This window comes from Bos javanicus, chromosome 19, assembly GCF_032452875.1.
Source record: "Bos javanicus breed banteng chromosome 19, ARS-OSU_banteng_1.0, whole genome shotgun sequence".
Taxonomy (NCBI): Eukaryota; Metazoa; Chordata; class Mammalia; order Artiodactyla; family Bovidae; genus Bos; species Bos javanicus.
The window spans coordinates 22,152,293-22,172,198 of record NC_083886.1 but is presented as its reverse complement, the minus strand read 5'-3'; the positions used below and the strand labels follow the sequence as shown (position 1 = coordinate 22,172,198).

The 19,906-nt window shown below is 55.6% G+C and overlaps 1 protein-coding gene across 2 annotated transcripts; it reads right to left on the bottom strand.

The window, feature by feature from the left end:
- Position 1: 1 nt before the first annotated feature.
- ANKRD13B (ankyrin repeat domain 13B) lies at positions 2-17,582 on the bottom strand. 2 transcript variants are annotated; one of them, XM_061389513.1, is made up of 15 exons: positions 17,147-17,582; positions 6,900-7,035; positions 6,649-6,773; positions 6,516-6,561; positions 5,781-5,924; positions 5,502-5,691; positions 5,359-5,425; positions 3,972-4,053; positions 3,133-3,197; positions 2,777-2,907; positions 2,519-2,676; positions 2,236-2,388; positions 1,939-2,102; positions 1,536-1,850; positions 2-1,366 (listed from the first exon to the last, which is right to left on the bottom strand). In XM_061389513.1, the coding sequence occupies exons 1-15, from the start codon at positions 17,258-17,260 to the stop codon at positions 734-736; spliced, it is 2,523 nt and encodes an 840-aa protein (XP_061245497.1). In that variant the 5' UTR covers positions 17,261-17,582; the 3' UTR covers positions 2-733. The 2 variants fall into 2 exon arrangements, with proteins under 2 accessions (XP_061245497.1, XP_061245498.1); XM_061389514.1 differs by having other exon boundaries at positions 1,774-1,850; positions 17,147-17,562.
- Between the last annotated feature and the right edge of the window lie 2,324 nt (positions 17,583-19,906).

Genomic DNA, 19,906 nt, shown 5'->3' with positions numbered 1-19,906 from the left:
CTCGGGTTTGAAGCCTCTTTTATTTGTGCCTCAGAATCAGTCTGGTGCCCCTGGCATCAGGGAAGGGGGTGAGAGGAACAGCTTCTCTTTGTTCTTTTTCTTCCATCCCTTTTGTGTCCCTTCTGAGCCTCACTGGCTGAGCCAGGAAGGCCAGTCCGAGAGAACCCAGACAAGGGTGTGCGGTGGGCCCCTGCCCCCGGCGGGGTCTGTGCTTCTCTGGGTGGGTAGGGTGGGGCAGGGGGGAGCCGGGGGTTAGCACCATTGGATGAAGGGTTTTAGAGTCAGCCCCTGGGTGGGGCAAGTGGGATGCACAACCACAGAGGGCTAGCAGCAGCTGGTGGGAAGGGGTGGGTAGTGGTGCCACGGCCCTGGGCGACCCTTGTCTTGTGTTTGCGCCGCACCCACTATGCCCCTCATTCGCCAAGACATCATGAGGGAGCCAGGCCTTGCCCAGACCTAGCCTCCTCCCTGATCACAAAAAACGTGCCTTGGGGATGGGGACTCCAACCTCTGGCCGCCCCCAAGAGAAGCTGGGACCACCCTGAGACCCGGGAGGGGTGTGGGGGCTGGGGGAGCCTGGCACCCCGCTAAGTGCACTTGACGCTGAAATGCAGGGGTGGGGGAGGGGCTGGGCCCTGGACGTGCTGGTTTGTGTCTGGGACAAAGCGGCAACACAGCACGTGGGGAGCTCAGCTGCACCCCCCCAGGGGGGAAGAGCGGAGATGCAAAGGCTTCACGGGCAGTGTCCTGGAGTGGGGTCAGTGAGCAGAAAGGAGGACCGGCCAGAAGGAGCAGAGGACGGAGACCCTGCTCCTCTCAGGACCGTCTCCCCCTCAGGACCGCCTGGTTCCACCCGTGGACCGGTCCAAGCCCAGAGGAGAAGGGTGGCGGGGGGGTCAGGATACAGCAAAGCAAGGGAACCGGGCCGTGCCAGCTGCCTCCAGGGCCCTGGCCCGGAAAGGTACTCCGCGGCCGGCCCGAACCCCTCCGCGTCGGTTGACGGGTACGCCGCTGCGCCCGCGAGGCGACCCCTCCGGTCTCCAGACATCTCGGCGAGCGTGCGGGCGGGGCGGTCCTCGCTCCGGGGCGGGTTCCGCGGGGCGTGGCCTGGGCGCCCGGCAGAGGGCACTACTGCTCGGTCAGGGAGAGCCGCAGGATGCGTTCCAGCTCCTCCTCCTCCTGGCGCGCGCGCCGCCGCCGCTCCTCCTGCTCCTGCGCAGACAGCTCCATGGCCAGCCGCAACTGCTCGTCGTAGCTCCGGAACACGTGGCCGCCCGGGCCTGGGCGCGGGCTGGGCCGAGGGCTGGGGACCGACGCCAGGGCTGCGCGAGGTACCGGCTGGCGCTGCGGCGTGGGCGGAGCGCTCCTGCGGGACAGGTAAAGAGACGTCTAGGGCCCATCTACCCGGAAGCGGGGCGGGAAGCAGCATGAGGCCCTCAGACACCGCGGGCCTCGCCACCCTCCAGTGGGGTCAAAGGGTCTCGAGTCACCTCCCTGGCTCCCTCCCACCCGGTGGGAGTGGATCCCAGCCCCACCTCTGTCTGGTGAGGATCTGTGAAAGCTCTCAGGCCGCCTTTGGGCTGGGAAAGGACGCCACCTTGACACCAGCAGGGTCCCCGATGAGGGGACCGCGGTTTCTTTGGGCCAAGGTGGGCTGCCCAGCCGGCAGTGGCCGGATGCGCTGTGGACAGGGTCCCGGTCGTGTTCTCTATGTGGAGGCGGGGGTGGGGGCATAGACGCTTCGAAACCTTCTCAGGACGGGCGGGCACCGACCTGTCCTGCCGGCGGCCTTCGTAGGACATGGGGTGAGTGCCCGGTTTGCTGTTGGTGAGCGCCTCCCAGATGGTGACCTGCGGGGACGGGGTGTGAGCCCGTTAGCTGTGGTGGCGACAGCGTGGTCCCGGTGGGGAACCCTCCGCATGGCCTCCGGAGATGCACCTGGTCGTACTCACTGCCCGCCTCTAGCAGGCTCTGCTGAATGGCGAACTGTAGCAGGTCGTCGTCGTCGTCGCGAGTGGTGGCCTCGCGCTGGCCGCCCAGCACGCTGTAGCCGCGCGGGGCCTCAAACAACGCGGGGGAGATCTCGCAGCCGCGGCACGAGGCTGGAGGCGCCAGGCCGGGGAGACGGGGAGGGGGTCAGAGTGGACCAGACCACCCCCTCCCGCCCGCTCCCCGGGGAAGCGCTCGGTGAGGGCCGGGGCAGTGGGGGTAGTGAGGGCGGGCTCGGGGTCTCACTGGTGGAACTGGAGCTGCTGACGCTGGAGGAGTCGCTGCCTGGGGAAGGGGTCTCGCTGCTGGGGCTGCCTCTCACCAACGGCACCGGCTCGTCACAGCCATTGAGGTTCCCGAAGGTGATGCGGGCGTTGAGGATGTGGAAAATCGGAATTTCTGGGGATGAGCAAACCCATCAGGCGCCACCACCACCCACTTCCTCCCACCATGGGTACCCCCTCCTAACCTCCTAAGAAGCCCCACTCTCCCCAGAGCAGCTCAAGAGGAACAAGGGTAGAGGCCTCACCAATCTTGACGGGGAATCCCGGAGGCAGGCGCAGGGTAATGAAATCCCGGAGCTTGGCGAAAAGTGCGTTGCTGACGGCCATGAGGTCAATGATGGGGGCCACCTGCTCACACAGGGACAGGGGATGCTCCTCACACAGCCACAGCTTGGCCTTGAACCTGACCCCCCGCAGATCCCAAAGAGTGAGGGCCATTGTAGAAGCCGTGACCCCTCCCCCAGCCCTGCCCAACCCTCCCCAGCCCCAGCAGGGGCCCTCACTTCTGTGTTTTGGTGGTCAGTTCCATGGGGCGACCCATGTCGCGGTTTCCAAGCTCAAAGTTGGGGTTGAAGTACTCTTCTGCAGTGATGGCAGTGGGGTTGGCTTGGCTCAGGGTCTGAGTGATCAGGGTCTGTACCACACAGCGAGGAGCTCATGAGCCCTTCTCAGTCCTTGAGGCCAGGCCAGTCACCTGGTATTACAAGCCCCAAATCTGTCTCCTTTCCCCCAACTCCCCACCACTGTGGAGCTGACAGGGCCTTGGGCATTGTGGAAAGAAAGCAGGTCCACACAGTATGACTCCTCCTGATCCCCATCCACACCCTTCCACACAGGGGTACCCCTGGCACACACTCACCCCGTTTTGGGGGCCCCCATGCTGCTCAGCAATTCCCAGGAAGGACTGCAGAGGTGTCTTACAACCTATGAGAAACACGGCGTCTCAGAGGATACTGCAGCCCCTCAGAAGGGACAGCACCCAAGACCCAGGGAGGAGGCTGGTCCCTGGTGGGGAGGGAGGGCGGCTCACCCACACCACACACCCAGGCACCTTCACCTGAAGGTGACTGAGGACTCCAAGGGGGCAGAGGCAGGACCAGCTGGAATAAAAGTAGGCCTGGGGCTCAGGAGAGACCTCCCAAAATATCACTGTCCAGGTTGGTGACACTGGACAAAAAATACCTGCCTTTGGGGAGCAGTTTGGGGGTATGCATGTGTGTGTTTCCCTTTGGGGGCTTCCATAGAAACTTCATTTTGTTCTCTTGTGAGGTGGGAATTCCATTTTCCCACTTTAAACAGACTTAACTGGTGCCCAGAGAGTCAGGTGTAGGTATCAGCGGGCACAAAGAATCAGTGGTAGGGCCCATGTCTTTCTGCCTCCGGTGTGTCCTACTAGACTGGAACGGCTGATAGCATATGTCACAGCCCCCCACCCACAAATCCAGTGCAGATATTAGTAATCAATTATAGCATCCCTTCCTATTGAGCCCAAATGTTGCCTTAGAATCTTATCAGCACTCTAGGCAGCCACTACCAATCACTAGGATTTGGCATTTGAATTGAAGTCTATTTGCCTGAGTAAGCTATCCGGATTCTTGTTAGCGTGTCAGAGGAAATACTGATTAGAGGGGCTCATGTGGGAGCTGGTTCCTCCCCACACACCTCTTCCCCATCCCCCACCCACCTCTGCCTGATTACCTTTGACCTTGCCCTTGTGCTGTTCTGAAAGATGCTCTGTCCGTGTCCGGGTGATGAGCTCCACATTGGATGCCCCATATACCTGGGGACAGATGAGGAAAGGACTTGCTGAGAGCTTTGGTACCTCTCTCCCTGCCCCTGCCCCCAAGGGCATCACAAACATTTCCTTTAAGGAATGATCAGGGGAGGGAGGTACCGTTTGTTCCAGTCTCCAGGCCTTTGGGCAAGTAATTATATGAAGTTATTCATTCATTTTCCTATTCATTCAACAGACATTTTGTGAGGACCATTTCTAGGCCAGGCACTGAGGCAGGCATCAGGGATACAGCGGTGAACGAGCATGGCCAGACATGACCCCTGTCCTCTTAAGGCTCACAGTCTTTTTGAAAAGACAAGACGACAGTGGATGGTAATAACCCAGTGTGACATGTCCTCTAGATGGAGAAGCACAGGACTGTGGGAATAAAAAGCAGAGACCATAGCCTAGCCTGTGGTCCAGGGAAGGCCTCCAGGAGGAAACAGCAGCAACACAGAACCCTGCACTGGTTGGCCTCTTCACCATGTAATCCCACGTGGGTGATGCGAGGGTCCCATTAGTGACTGTGGGAGACCTCCCTCAACAGTCTGCTCAGGAGTGAAGGCCTGGCTTTGGAGTCAGCCAGAAGATCTGGGCAACCTTGTGCCAGTTACTTAATCATTTTAAGCTTCCGCTTCCTCTTCATAAAATGGGTCAATACCCTACTTCATAGAGTTGTTGTACAGATTAAATGGGAAACCATAGAAAGGTTGATTAAACTCAACCTTTTGTAAACCATCTGTAAAACGGGAATAATAAAAGCACCTACCTTAAAGGGTTGTTGTGAGGATTAAATGAGCGTGTGTGAGGTATACACACATATGTACATAGACGTGTGTACATGTGTACAATAGACACACATACATACATGCACATACATTTAAAATGTCAAAATAGGGCATTGCACGTGAAAGTAATGTTTTTGTTTTACTTGCTACATCGTGTCCAACTCTTTTGCAACTCCATGGACTGTAGCCCACCAGGCTTCTCTATGGGATTTCCCAAGCAAGAATACCGAGTGGGTTGCCATTTCCTTCTCCAGGGGATCTTCCCAACCCAGGGATCAAACCTGCATCCCCTGTATTGGCAGGCAGATTCTCTACCCTGAGCCGCCAGGGAAGCCTGAACGTAGTATTAGGTGGACCAGTAAACTCCAGCTGTTCTCATCAGTTGCCTGTTGGTCTCAGGCTCTTCCCTCCAGACTGTATTGTCTCTGTACCTCCAGGGCTTAGAAACTGGTCAGGAAGCCCCTGTCCTGCTCACTGTAGGCAAGACTGTGGTGGGTCTGGCACCTGGGAACTGTGACCTCACCTTGGCTTCATACCCATTCACCATCTCGGTCTTCTCACTGCGCCAGCCCAGGATGCCTGTCTTGTTCCTGGGGAAGCAGAGTGGTCGAGGTGAGGGGGCACCCACCAGGCTGGCTCCAGGCTTCCAAAGCCATGCCCACTTACCTCTCAAAGGAGATGTTCTTGGTGTCCAGTTGTGTAGTGACAACAGGTGCAGTGAGCCGGCTTAGCACCTGCTCCTCCGTGGGCTGGGCAGCAGCCAGCAGCAGCTCACGGTCCTGCCCGGCCAGAGCCAGGGTCTCCGTGTACACCACGCGGCGGTCGTGGTCAATCTCCATAACCACGGCACTCGCGTCTGCCAGCCCCAGAATAGCTCAGGGAGTCAGGGCTCACGTGGGGGTGTCCCCAGCCTCCCCACCCTGCCCTGCCTCCCACCTGCCTGACCTTGGCCCCTGAAGATGAAGCTGCGGTTCCCTCGCTGCCACGTCATGTGGTCAAAGCCCAGGAGTGTGGTGTCTACCCGAAGGTTCTGTCCACTCTTCCACACTTTGTAGGTGTCACTGGGGCAGATCTTGGACACCAAGGGCACTGAGTGGATGAGAAGGTCAGAGGTGGCTTCAATTTGCCTGGCCCACCAAACCTCAGAACATGGGGGTCAGGGGTGTGTCTGGGAATGGGTAAGGGAACTGGTGGGAGAGCAACCTCTCCCCCAACCAACCCCTCAACAAATGTAGACCACAGTCACTCAGATATGAGCAACCTAAAGTCGGAGACAGGCATGAGTCAGCCACCACCAAGTCCCTAGTATTCACCATTTAATTCATTCAATCTTGCATCCAATCTTCTAACAAATATTTATTAAATGCCTCCTCTGTGCCAAGCACTGGGGATACAACGTTGAACAAGACAGGACCCATGCCGTCTTGGAGCTTACCTTCTAGCAAGGGACGACAGGTAACAGACAGACAAATGAGCCAGTCATTACAAAGCGAAGGAATTCATAACGGAATTGAGGCAGTGTGGAAAGGCCTCAGGAAGAGACAGTGTTGAGCTGAGAACTAAAAGGTGGGAGGGAGCCATGGGAGCGCAATGGGAAGAAGGCTCCAGGCAAGGGAGCAGCAAGTGCAGGAGCCCTGGGGTGGGAGATGCCCCCGAGAGGCCCCCGGCAACCCCTCTTACCCCAGCTAGTGAACTCCCATTTCATCTCCACGTAGAAGTCCTGGGCCTGGAGGAGGAAAAGGAGAGTGGCTAAGCCTGCACTGGAGACAGGGTTCGAGGGCCACGGTGGGGAGGCGAAGAGGCTGGCCCTCACCTTGCGCAGCTTCTCCAGGAGCACGGGGATGCCCGCCAGCCGCTTCACCACCCGCTGGTAGTCCCGGTACCGTAGCACCAGCTGCACCAGCTCCAGGTCCCGGGTACTCACAGCTTCCTGAAGCACTGGGGGTCAGGGGGGGCAATGTCACAGGGCAGGACCCTGCCTAGGGCTCCCTGCAGCCAACCAGAGGTAACGATATGGTGCCGGGAGACCCAGGCTGTGGGGTGGAAGCGAGCAGGGGTGCCCACCTGTCCAGCCGCTGCGATTCTCCCTGCCCACGTCTGCGCCGTGCGCCAGGAGCACGCGGGCACACTCGAGGTGCCCCAGGGTGGTGGCCAAGTGCAGGGGAGTCCGCCCCCGGGGATCCAGCTGCTCAATGTCCACCTGGAGGAGGTGAAGCGGTTGCCCTGGTCACGTCATGAGGCAGCCCATCTAAGCCTGCCTCAGGAGTCCATTAATGATGAAATCAAGGCAGTGTGGAAAGGCCTCAGGAAGATACAGCGATGAGCTATCTATCTCTAGGCAGGCAGCACTCACCTAGTTGTCCTGCCTTGCCTGTCTCAGAAAGCAATGGGAGAGACAGGCACAAAGAATTGGGGTCGAGTGGAAAGGGGCTTGCAGGACAGGGCAGGAAGTAACTCTGAGAAAGGGAGGAACTTCCTTTCCAGTTCACCTAGGTGCCCTGACTGGGTTCACTCTTCCAAGGCCCAGTGGTCTGCCTGTGAAGAGTAAGCTTGGGGCTGAAGGGTGGTCTAGAGAGGCTACTGGCCAGGGAGGGCACCTGAGACCTATCCTAGGTGTCCAAGACCGCACCTTCAGGAAGGGCCACCAGTTTAGATCATGACATTATCACTGTGAGGTTTTAGCACAACTGCAATGACACATTAACAGGAAGAAAAGAACATGTTCATGGTACACCTTCAAATCCATGTCCTGTGCCTTTGGGACACTAACATTTTTTTAAAATCCTGTTGTTTTGTGAATAGTACACTTATACTGCATGAAATTTTTGTTGGGTGATAAAAACATATGTTTGTTAAATATAAACATTTAGATATACTTCAGGAGACTAGGACTTCTGTGTAAATAACTGACCACATGCGTATAACTACTCTTCTCTGCCCCCAAAACTTGATAAAATGCCAGGGAAAGGCTTCTATGCTGACATGAATAAATAACTGAAATTACCATCCCACTCAGAACAGAGAAAAGTGTTGCTTGAAATAATTGTTTTCAGACATTAGGCAACAATTAGCCCAGGACTGCGATCCCTAAAGTAAGACAAACAAACAAGGTGGGGCCTGTGATTGTCTAAGTCTCTACTTGGAGGAATGTTCCAAACAGCCATGCAGAGAGGAGAATCCCCAGCAGGGCACGGTAGTCCGCTGAGGAGCTGAGAGACAGTAGCAGGGAGGCTGAGGTAGTTAAAACTTGCAGGGCACAGTTCCAGGAAAAAGTAAGCTATGTTTTGTTTGTTTGTTTTTAAAGAGCTCCAGAAATCTGCATGTGGTTCCTTTGAGTCTTTGCTAAATACTAAACTTCACATTTTTACAGTGAAACTGAACAAAACCAGGCAGAAAAGAAACAACAGACTCAAAAAAAAAAAAAAATTCTCAGAGTTCAGCCATAGCAGGGAAGCATTCAAGCTCCAACCTGCTAGAGAGCCCTTGTTGATTACCCAGGATATTCAATAGAGAGGTATTCAAAAGAAGGATTATACCTTAGAAGTTGTTCAGATACCAGGCTGTGTCCAACTCTTTGCAACCCCAGCCTGTCCTTAAAGACCCACCCAGACCTAATTTTAATAAAGATAAAAAATAAGCTCAAAAGGATCAAATTGATTTGCCAGTAACTTAAATTAGGCTGCCAGAACAAAGCCTAACACTCCTTTAAATGAAGACAGCAAAATCCCGATGCTTAACATCACAGCATTTACAGTGTCCAACATCCAGTTAAAAATTACTAGATATGTACAGAAGTAGGAAAATATGACCCATAATCAGGAGAAAAATCATTTAATAGAAACATATTCTGACATAATAAAGATGAATGGCTCAATGTGCTCAAAACTTTAAAGAAAAACAACATTCACAAGGGAAAAATTGGGAGATAAAATGTTCTGAAATGAAATTTTCACTGGGTAGAGTTAATAGCAGATTAGACACATCAGAATGAAAATAAAAATAAGTGTATTTAAAGATACAGCCACAGAACTATACAAACTGAAGAACAGAAGAGAAAAGAGGTACTGAAAAAACATTCAAACAGCCTCAGCAATTTGTCAGACACTATAAGGCATTCTGGAGAAGGCAGTGGCACCCCACTCCAGTACTGTTGCCTGGAAAATCCTATGGATGGAGGAGCCTGGTGGGCTGCAGTCCATGGGATCGCTAAGAGTCAGACACGACTGAGTGACTTCACTTTCACTTTCCACTTTCATGCATTTGGAGAAGGAAATGGCAATCCACTTCAGTGTTCTTGCCTGGAGAATCCCATGGACGGAGAAGCCTGGTAGGCTGCAGTCCATGGGGTCGCACAGAGTCGGACACGACTGAAGCGACTTGGCAGCAGCATAAGGCATTCTAACATATGTATAGTTGGAAAAAGGTTCAGAAAGGAAGTGGAGGAATAAGACAAATTTAAAGGAATAGCCAAAAAATTTCCAAATTCCATTTAAAAAAACAACAAAACAACCTACTATAGTGAGCTGAATACTGGTGCCATCCCCCCCACCAAAAAAAAAAATATATATATATATATCTACATACTAACTGCTAGAACCTATGAATGTGACCTTATTTTGAAAAAGGGTCTTTGCAGATACAGTTAAGGATCTCAAAATGAGATCAGCCTGAATTATCCAGTAAGGCCCTAAGTCCAGTTTTATGCATCTTTGTAAGATGCAGAGAGACGTTCCCTGTGAGGGGAGGCAGAGATTAAAGTGGGGCAACCACAAGCCGAGGAGCGCTGAGCACCGCGGGCAGCCAGAAGACACAAGAAAGGATTCTCCCCCAGAGCCTTTGGAGGGAGCAGCGAGGATATCTTGCTTGAGTTTAGACTTCCAATCCCCAAAATGATGAGAGAATAAATTTATTATTTTAACCCATCCTGTCTGGTAGTTTGTTGCAGAAACTAATACAATGATAAATCCACAGAACCAAGGAACTCAATGAATCCCAAGGAAGCCTACACCAAGGCCCATCATAATCAAATGCTGGAAACTAGTGATAAAAAGAAAATCTTAAAAGTGTTTTGAGAAATGAGACACACTATGTATGGAAGGACGAATACAGAAAATTCTACATTTTTTAAAAACTAGAAACCATGCAAGCTAGAAGACAATAGAATGAAATCTTTAAAGTGCTGGCGGGTGGGGTGGGGATGGGAATTGTCAACCTCGAACTCCATATCTTATGAAAATATATACTTCAAAAATAAGAAGGGGAAATAAAGATTTTTGTGGACAAATAAGAATTAAGAGAATTTGTCACCAGAAGGCATACAAGAAATGTTAAATGAAGTTATTCAAGTAGAAGGAAAATGATACCAGATAGAAACTTAGATCTACACAAAGGAATGAAGATTGCCTCAAAAGGTAAATGTGGGACTTCCCTGGTTGTTCAGTAGTTAAGAACCTGCCTGGCAATGCAGGGGTCTCAGGTCCGATCCCTGATCGGGGAACTAAGATCCCACAGGCCTCGAGGCAACTACCCTGCAATCAAAGACCCTGCATGATACAGCGAAAATCCCACCTGCCACAACGAAGACATGACGCAGCCAAATAATTTTTTTTTAAATAATGCCAATAAAATATTTAAAACCCACAAGAAAGTGGCCGGGGCATTACAACTGACTTAGGGGAAGAGAGGGTACTAGAACCCAACCATTCACAGAGGGAAACCCCAGTCAAGCTAGAGCCCCCCACTTAGCACCCTTGAAAGGTGAAGAACATGCAGGCAGTGGGAACAGCAGAGGTGGCAGAAAGGCTCAGAACTGAATACTGGGGGGCCTGGTTAAACTTTAGAACCCCTGGTTCCCTCCCCAATTTTGTAAAGCTGGGAGATGCCCCCCACTTCTCTTCATGGGATGCCAGGGGGTTTACCCTCTGTGGAAATTGCACCTGAGATACTTCCCTGGTGGTCCAGTGGCTAAGACTCTGCACTCCCAGTGCAGGAGGCCTGGGTTTGATCCCCAGTGAGGGATCTATTAATCAATGATCGAAGATCCCGTGGGCCACAACTGAAGACCCGATGCAGCCAAATAAATAAAAATAAATGTTAAGTAAATTGAGCCTGATATATACTGACGGAGAAGGCAATGGCACCCCACTCCAGTACTCTTGCCTGGAAAATCCCATGGACGCAGGAGCCTGGTAGGCTGCAGTCCATGGGGTCGCAAAGAGTCGGACACGACTGAGCAACTTCACTCTCACTTTTCACTTTCATGGATTGGAGAAGGAAATGGCAACCCACTCCAGTATTCTTGCCTGGGGAATCCCAGGGACCGGGGAGCCTGGTGGGCTGCTGTCTATGGGGTCGCACAGAGTCGGACAGGACTGAAGCAACTTAGCAGCAGCAGCAACAATAAGCAGGCCAGTCATCTTAGAGCAGCACCCACATATTAATAAGCTCCACACCTCCATCCTTAATTATGCCCCAGCAGCCAAGGGTGACCGGACACTTGAGGAAAGCTGCCCAACATGAAAGAAAGATACCAAAACTTGCAAATAGGTGCTAAAAACACAGAGGAAACAACTGTCAATGCAGGAAACAGAAAACTGGAGGCAGGCACAGTCATTTACACCCTCACAAAAATACAGAATGGAAACTGAATCCATGAAACAGAATGGGACCTTCTGACCTGTGCTTCTTTCCCTTGCTTTCTTCACTCCAGCTGTCCCTGGACAGCTTCACCTCTCCCAATTCCCCCATCACAGTAAACAGCACTTCAGGTCACTCCCTTTCCAGGGAAGACTGTTTTTCTCTTTCCTTTTTCTCTCACCTTCCATATCTAATCCACCAGTAAAATTTGACCTTATAGGCTCTACCTTCAAAATAGATCCAGAGTCATTTTAGATGTTACCACCTTCAGGCTACCCTCCTGGTGTAGCCACCCTGTCTGTCACCTAATTCCTCCCACTCCTCTCTTGGTTCCTTAGGTCTGTTCTCTCTAGGGCCCATCACAGGTACCTGTAAAATATTATTCCTCAGGTCCTGATGCCCTTTAGCTCAGAATCTCTCCGTGGCTTCCCATGCAGTTGAGGATAGCATCCTGAATGTCTCTTTGAACTCACATGCTCTCCCATCTCTCCAAGCTCCACTCCGGCATGTTGGCCTTCCCTGGAACCATCTTCTTCTGGGTCCTGGTAGCCACAAAGCTTCCTCCCTCACTTCATTAAGGCCACCGCTCAGATGTCACCTCCTTAGAAAGGCTAGCCCTGACAAGCCAGCTCAAGTGACAGTTGCTATTTGTCTGTCTGCTGTCCCTTCTCCTGCTCCAGCTCTCTTTCAGCATTAAATTGCCTACTTATTTCTTCATTGTCTCCCTCTCCTAGACTGTATGTAAGCTCCATAAAGGAACTGTCTGTTTTGTTCGGTGCTATATCCCCAGCTCTGGACAGTGTCTGGCACATAATGGGTGCTTCATAAATATTTATTAAGCAAATGCCTAGATGACTATTTTTAAGGGACATGGGGAAGGAGGGCAAGGCAGTAAAGTGTAAAACTGATTAGCTAGTAAATAGCTGTAGAAGTATGTTGTTTATAATATGAGGCAAATAACTGAATCGCCTAAAGAGTTCAAAGTGGTTGCCTCTGGGGATGAGATGCAGAGGTGGGGGAGGTAGGGAACTCCTTTGTCAAAAACAAAACATTTTAAGTGATTTATATAATTTTTATAACCTTCTGTTGGCATTTCTTTTTCTTTAAATATACAAGGAGCCTCAAAAAAAAAAAAAAAAAAACCAAACTCTGCCCGGCCCCTGTGCCCTCTGAGCTGTAGCTTGGAGTCCACCAGCTCCCCAGAGAGGAGGGCAAAGCATTATTTACTCTCTGCCTCTTACAGGTTGAGCTGGGCCCCTCAGGGTCTGACCTGGGTGGGATCCTGAGTCCTGGGATAGGAGCGAGACAGCATCCACAGACCCCGAGCAGGCTGGGTCACCAGGGTGTCAGGAGGAGGGCTTCCCACGGGCCACAGCTGAGCCATCACGCCTCCCACTGGCCCTGCCCCAGATGCTGCTGCTGCTAACAAGGCCCCAGGGAGCCAGCAGGGCCAGTCCCAGGGCTCCAGATGCTGCCCGCCTCCCCCGCCTCAGGTGCCTCGGCTCCAGACTGCAGAGGCCGGTGACAGCCAGGAAGGGGTGCCCGCCCTACCTCCGCTCCTCCGGAGCTCTCCTGGCAGCACTCCCCAGGGTCCCCAGGGCCCCGGTGTTTTCCAGGGCCACCATGAGCCCTGTGTACTGTCAGCCAGGCTCCAAAGAAGATCCCCTGCACCCATTCAAAGCTGAGCCCTTGGTGGAAGCGGCACCTTGCCGAGGGCCCAGGTGGGAGAATTCATTAATTTTCTCGGCAAAGGCCTGCTGCTATTTAATTGCTGGAATGAAAAGGTTTCCCATGAAACCCAACCCCCAGCCCTCCCTGCCAAGAGGACAGAAGCTCTGCACCCCAGCCAGCCTCAGCTGGGGGCCCAAGCAGAGACTTTCGAGCTTAGGAGCTGGGGCTCCCTGGGCACAGAGTCTCCCTGTTTCCACTCAGGCCCCTGTCTGCAGACACACACACACTACACACACACACTACACACACACACACGTGCTCCTGCATCCACAGGCACAGTACATGTGCACCCGCATGTACAAGGGCATGTGTCCAGCTGCCCTCCAGCCTGCAGGCCTCTACTCATGTGTAACACACATAGATGCCAGCACATTTGCACATGCACACTCCTTGAACCCACGTGCACTCGCAGAGTATTTTTCAAAGTTGTTTAGCATTAGCAAGTCCTTTTGTTAGGTGAAATCTTATAAGAACACACCAAATGTATAGAGTAAACGCAGGTGCTGGAGGAGTAGACAGGCTCCTTTCCCTACCCTGCTTCACCCCCACCCCAGGGAGGACAGCCCGAGTCTGGTGTGGCCACCACCGCTTCTCTGCTTTCCCACCAGGCGGACCTGAGCTCTCGCAAGGGGGAGCGAGGCAGGGTGTTTCCCCCATGGACAGTGGAGCTGGGCCCGTGGGGGTGGCACCTGCTGAGTCCCCCTCCATTCTGCCCCACGCAGCCCCTCCCCTTCATCCCAGACACATTGATTTTTGGTTTTGAGGGTTTGTGGCTCCCTCTCCCGAGCTTCCCAGCTCATCAGCTGTGGTGACAGCCTATACTGGGGACTGCCTACTTTGCCAGGAGACGCAATCACAGGTGCTCCTGGTCACAACAGGTACCTTGGGTGGGACAGCCTCTGTCTGAGCATCCACGGGCCCCACAATCCCATCTCACTGGGGTGTCAGGTCAGAGAGATGACCTGGGGAAATCAGGAAGGAGGACTATTATGGAGGCAGCCTCCAGAAGAAAGAAAATGTTCCCCTAGGACCATCGTCCAGTCCCCTCCAGAGTGGTTGCTGCCCAAGAAGAACCTTGCTCTCCTTGGCCCTCCCACAGGGAGCTATTCCCATCTAACCTCCACCACCTACCCCCAGGGAACCCCAGGGACTCGCAGCTCCAGAACCAAGGCCATGCCCAGTTGTCTGGACCCCAGGCCTCATGCCAGCTAAGGGAGAACTGGCACATCCATTACCCTACAACCTCCTGCCCCCTCCCAACCTGGCAGAGCAGGTGCATGGCAGAAAGCAGGGCACCCAGCAACCGTTGTATTGCTGGGCATTGGCTAGGGGTGATCATGGACACTTCCCTTCAAAAAACCTCCGCTTACCACCTCCCTCTCCCCACCATACCCTGCAGCCAGCCCCTGTGAACTTGCTCAGAAGGCTGCCGTGCCATCCCCCTCCTCCTTGGCCAGCACTGCCAAGCCTGCCCACGGGAGGGCCTCTGCGGGGCTTTCTTGGAGTGAAGAGGAGGCCGCTATGCCAAATGAAGACCAGGGAAACCCAGCTGCTGTGTGTTTGAGGAAAGCCTGGCTGTTTTCTGTGACAGTGGGTGCTCAGAGGACCAGAGATCAGGGACCCCCAGATGAGATGCCTGGGGTTGACCGGGTTTCATTAGGATGTTAGGTGGCCCCCCCAGACCCCTCACCTGCAGGAAATGCCTGGGGAGGGGGCATCCTTAGCTCTCCCAGGGAGTCTGAGGCCTGGAGAACTGAGCAATGCACATCTGGATGCAAGGATTCCGCCCAGGTCAGTCCTGGAGTCGAAACTCCGCCTGGGGGCTCTCCCACCCAGACTGACTGGCATTCCCTTCTTGGCACCCTGGTGCAAAGGAGAGGACTGATCTGGCTCCTTTGTGGTTGAAGAAGGGTTTATCCTCAACCAGTGCCCTGTATCCCCCTGGGCTGGGATCAGGGCAGGCAGTGTACATTTCAGGAAGACACAAATTCACCAGGGAAAGGGGATGAGTGGGTGGGGTTGGGGTGCACCTGGTTTCTGCGGAAGCCTGAGGGGACCACACTCAGTGGTCCGAAGGAGCCCCACCTGCCGCAGGCTCTGGCGCCCCTCTCCAACCCCACCCCAGCAAGAGGACTGCTGACCCAAGGACTATCAATCAAAAAGGCCTGGGTGAAATGGCCTTTTCTTCTAGGGCATTCTGCCTCTCTCCAGTCTCTGCAAGGAAAAGAGCACCCTCCACTTGGGCAAGGGAGCATGATCAAGGTGTTCTGGACATTCAGCCACTAGCCTTCTGCCTAACAGTTCTTCAGCCAATCATCAACCATCCCACTGGGAAGTTCCTCTCAGGTCATACTTAAATCCCTCCAGCTGCAACCTCCCTCAGGGATGTCTTCTCTTGCCCTCAGGGGAGGACAAGCAGAGACAAGCCAGAAGAGGCTGAACTGACTTAGCACCCTGCACTTCACACTGCTTCCCTGCTCACATTTGCATCAGCACAATGGGGTCTCTGGGAAGGCGTGGGCTGTGCCTGGTTTGTTCATCTTTGTCTCCAGGAGCTACCACTCTGACCTTGCTTCCTTTACCAGTGGCAGCAAACCACTTCCTTTATGATGGATAAACAGAGACAGGATCCAAGGAGCAACCTGAAGCATCCTTATGGAAATGGAGGTAGAATGGAAGTGGTGAAGGCTTCAACCAGAGGTGAAGGCTCAGGTCACCCCACCATTTTCTGCACCTGCCATGTACAGCTGGATGTGGTGCTGCTCTGAGGGCCCGGTGGTGGACTTGAAGACGGGCTCCGACCCTCACCTCGCTGGCCTGGTGATGTCCTGCTCTCCACCTCACTCTTCCCTTGGGAAGCAGACAGCTCCTCAAACTGAACTTCCTGTGACTCAGGAAGTGGCCCTCAAAAGGCATATTCCCCAAGGGGGCAGCGCCTGAGGAAACCACTCCCAGTCCATGGCCCCAGGATCGCAGATCCAGGCCAAGTCTGCAGGCCTCAATGGAGATACACCAGGGCCAGGGGGGCCCAGCTCTGGCTCCTGCCTCCCCACCCTGGAGGGCAAGTCGTTTCTGCCAGGAGAGCCTGCCTGTGACCTGGGCCCAAGGGCAGAGTTGGAAACTACCTGTGACCCGTGCCTGCCTGCCTCTGTCCTGAAGAATGCGGAGGAGACTCCATCCCTGATCATATCTTCTTGGAGGCCACCGCCCAGCCAATGGCTGACCCACCCATTCTCAATGACTAGAGAACCAGGGAGCCGCTGTGTGTACAAAACCTCAAATCCTGTCGGGGGCCAGTGGGGCCCTGGCTTCCTCAGCACCTAGAAGCCGGGCCCAGCATCAGAGGGCAGGAGAGCGCATTTCAGCACCTGGACAAGGCCCTCCAGGGCTTCACCCCAGAGGCGCTCTCTCTTCACTCCCCAATCCTGAGCAGGCGCTGGGGTCCGCGGGGTTCAGGGGCTCAGCCCAGTGTGAGCAAACAGATAAGCGCTCGTGGAGAGGGTAGAGGGCACTGGGTGGGGCAGGCACGCCTGGGAGGGTCCCGGCCTAGTCTCCGATCCTTGACCTGTGACCCCCTGCCTACGCAGGCCACCTCCGCACACTCACGCGGGAGGTATCGCTGCCGGGCTGAGTGGGGCGGACTCTCCCACCGCGTGGAGCTCAGATGGAGCCGGCAGCCCCTCCCCGCAGCCCTCACTGCCCCGGCGGACCTCAATCAGGGAGGGTTCGGAGCACGTGTGGACTGCTCGGCCGGGCAGGAGGGAAGCGAGCGGGGGCCGCTCCCATCACCCTCTCCAGGTCAACAGCACAAAAGCGGCGCCGGCGAACAAAGAAGCGCTGCAAACTCGCCAGGGGGGCGGGACAGCCCGCGCCGCGCCCCCTCCCCAAGCCGGGCGGGCTTGCTGGGCCGTGGGGTCCTCGCGGCGCCCCGACGGCGCTCTTACCTGGCCGGCGCGGACCTCTTTCTCCAGCTCGCGGTGGCGGTTGTGCCACACGAGGTAGTGTAGCGGGTACTTGCCCTCGGGCCCCTTCCTGGCGGAGGCGTTGGCGGGGATCATCGCCCGCTCCTCATACCGGGGCCGCGGCGCCCGGCCCGGAAGGAGGGACGGCGCCAGAGCCGGGGCCCGGGGCCGCGGGGCGGGGGGCCGGCGCTGCCTGCTCGCAGGGCTGCGGCTCGGGCATGTGCGAGCGGCGCCGGCGGGCGGGGGTGGCGCGGTGCGGGCGGCGCGGGCCGCGGGCGTCCTCGCGAGGCGGCGGCGGGCGACGCGGAGAGGCCCCCACCCGCCCGCGGAGGGCGCGGGCACTCGGCGGCGCGGCGCGGAGTCGCGCCTTGCCTCCCACACCCCCGCGCACAAAGACGCCGCTCGGCGGAGGGAGCAGGCTCCCGCAGCGGGCGCGGGGGCGCTCGGGGCGCGGGCCCCAGGGACGCCGCCGCCGCAGGGACGCGCGCCCGCGGCCCCCGGCACCCCGCAGCTGCATAGCCCGGCCCTCAGCCCGAGCGATCGGCTAGGGATGCGGGGATGCGGGGGAGAGAGGAGGGGGACGCGGATGCCCTGGGCAGCGCTTGTTATCACTGGGCCCCGCGGCATCATGGGGCTTGTAGTCCGCCTCGTGGAACTGGGGGTGGTGAGTGGCCGGAGAGGGTCCCGCACTGTCCCCCTGATCCACTGAGACAGTGGGGAGGGAGTCAGGCCCGGCCGGGTCGGAGGCAGTGTCCTGACGTCTGGTGGACTGGGGTGTACCCCCACCCCCTGGCATTTTGCCTTTTGCTGGGGAGGGACGGGGTTACAGGCCTTCCTCAAGCATTAGGGGGCGCGGGAAGGTGTGGCCTTCAGGCTTGAGTTTGGGTCCCAGTGGAATGTGAGCAGGATCCAGATTCCAAGAAAAGAGTGACTGGTGGAAGGAGTCCTGAGAAAGATGCGGGGCGTTAGTGTGCAGTGCCAAGGGTCATTGGAGCAACCAGAAATCTAGCACCTGAAATACTACATAGGAGTCTTCCCTGCCTTCTTTTAAAATTAAACTCCATCTTCTGCATTTGACATTAGAAAGACGATGTCTATTAAGGATGGGAGAACACACCCCTCCCCCCATACGCTGCTCTCTGCAAGGACCTGAGTGGGGCTGCGCAGAGACTGCAGCAGGTGGCAGCTCCCCACCTCCACCCCGTGTGGTCCCCTCTGGAGAGGAAGCACTGGTTCCAAAGACTTTCTCCTTCCTGAATGACTCCAGGGCAGAGAAATCTTTCCAGGAGTGTGCTTGCAGATGCCTCGATAAAAGTGGAATTGCCCTTCAGGGCAGCCTATTGCAGAGGCTAGAAGGACCTGGGGCTTGGCCCAGCCCCTGGAGGCGGAGAGGGACTGGGGTATCCAAGGGAACATGAATTCCTATTCCTCCTTACTGCCTGACCTTAGGCAAATTGCTTAAATTTTCTCAGACCACTCACCTCTAAAATGTGACTCTAATACTACCTCTTGGGGTTAGCTAAGGATGGCGACTGACCTGGAAATGATTCATCCCTCCCCTCACCAGGCCCACCAGGCCTATCCCTCCCACCGTCCCCCAGGTGGCAGGACCAGGCACTGCGCCTTCTGGAGCCCACCTTAGAACAAGACAGGAATCAGGGATTCCATACCAGCCCCACTTAGAACAATCCAAGAAGCGTTTGTGTGGGAGGTGCTAGCGAAAGCTTGCAAACTCTCCGTGCCTCTCAGGTTTCTTTGTGTGGTCTTCTCTCGTTCCTCCTCCACGCCCTGCGGTGCCAGGCCCCGGCGCGGAACGATGAAGGAGTGGACTGCCTCGCCCCTTTCTCCAGGCTGGGAGGAGCCTGTTGGCGTCTCCCGCCGCCGGGGACCGCTGCCCACCTCCACCACGAGGGGTCACCAGAGTGCCGTGGCTGCCGCCGGAGTTGGGGAGGGGGCTGGAGCGGGGAAGGGACGGCAGGAGTGGCCGGGAGAATGCCTGTACATTTCCTCATTAAATTGTTTTTACAATCACAATCTTGTTGTGATTCCTCTTTAATTGTCTTGCTTCCTGAGGTGGCGAAGTCTCCAAAAGGAAATTTGGAAACCCTTTTATCCCTAAGCCCCAGGCCCAGAAGCTCGTCTGTGGCGGGGCTGGGGGCTTCGGGAACAAAGTTTGGAGAGTGGATCCGTGCTTCGGCCACTCCCCGGTAGTCCCAGGGCCAACCAGGAGATGGGGCTAGTGGGGTCGGGGGAACCGAATGACTCATCCTTCTTCCCCTGAAAAGGCTTGGAGCTCAAGGAGGCGGGGAGCTCAGCCTGGATTGGGGGGGTGGGATCCTCTGGGCAGCCGGAGTTTCTCTTCGCCAAGTGGCCCTGGACTCTAAACCCAGGTCGCTTTTCCTCCAGCCTGCGCGCTCCAGCTGCCACGTGCTCGAGACGCGCCCACACAGCAGAGAAACAAAGACAGCCAAGCAATGGGGCTGCCAGCAGCCGCCTCGACATTTAATAAATGAAATTCCATAGCTGGGGGTCGATCAGGGGTGAACAGGCGGCCACAGCTCGTGGGCTGGGCGCCCAGCAAGAGCGGCCAGGCCACTCCTCCCATCACCAGGGATGGGGCCACCAACCCCACAGACTGACTCCTCGGTGAGGGTGCACCACGGGGTGGCAGGTGGTGCCACCCACCCCCCCGACCCTACCCCACCCCGCGAGGTATCTTTGCTCGCAGAAACCCTGTCAGAT

Excerpts from the sequence above, each read along its gene's own strand:
- ANKRD13B (XM_061389513.1), bottom strand. The coding sequence starts at position 17,260 with ATGATCCCCGCCAACGCCTCCGCCAGGAAGGGGCCCGAGGGCAAGTAC. Across the intron at positions 2,103-2,235 it reads CAGCAGCTCCAGTTCCACCA|CCTCGTGCCGCGGCTGCGAG; the intron begins GTGAGACCCCGA and ends TGGCGCCTCCAG. Across the intron at positions 1,367-1,535 it reads CAGATCCTCACCAGACAGAG|GAGCGCTCCGCCCACGCCGC; the intron begins GTGGGGCTGGGA and ends CCTGTCCCGCAG.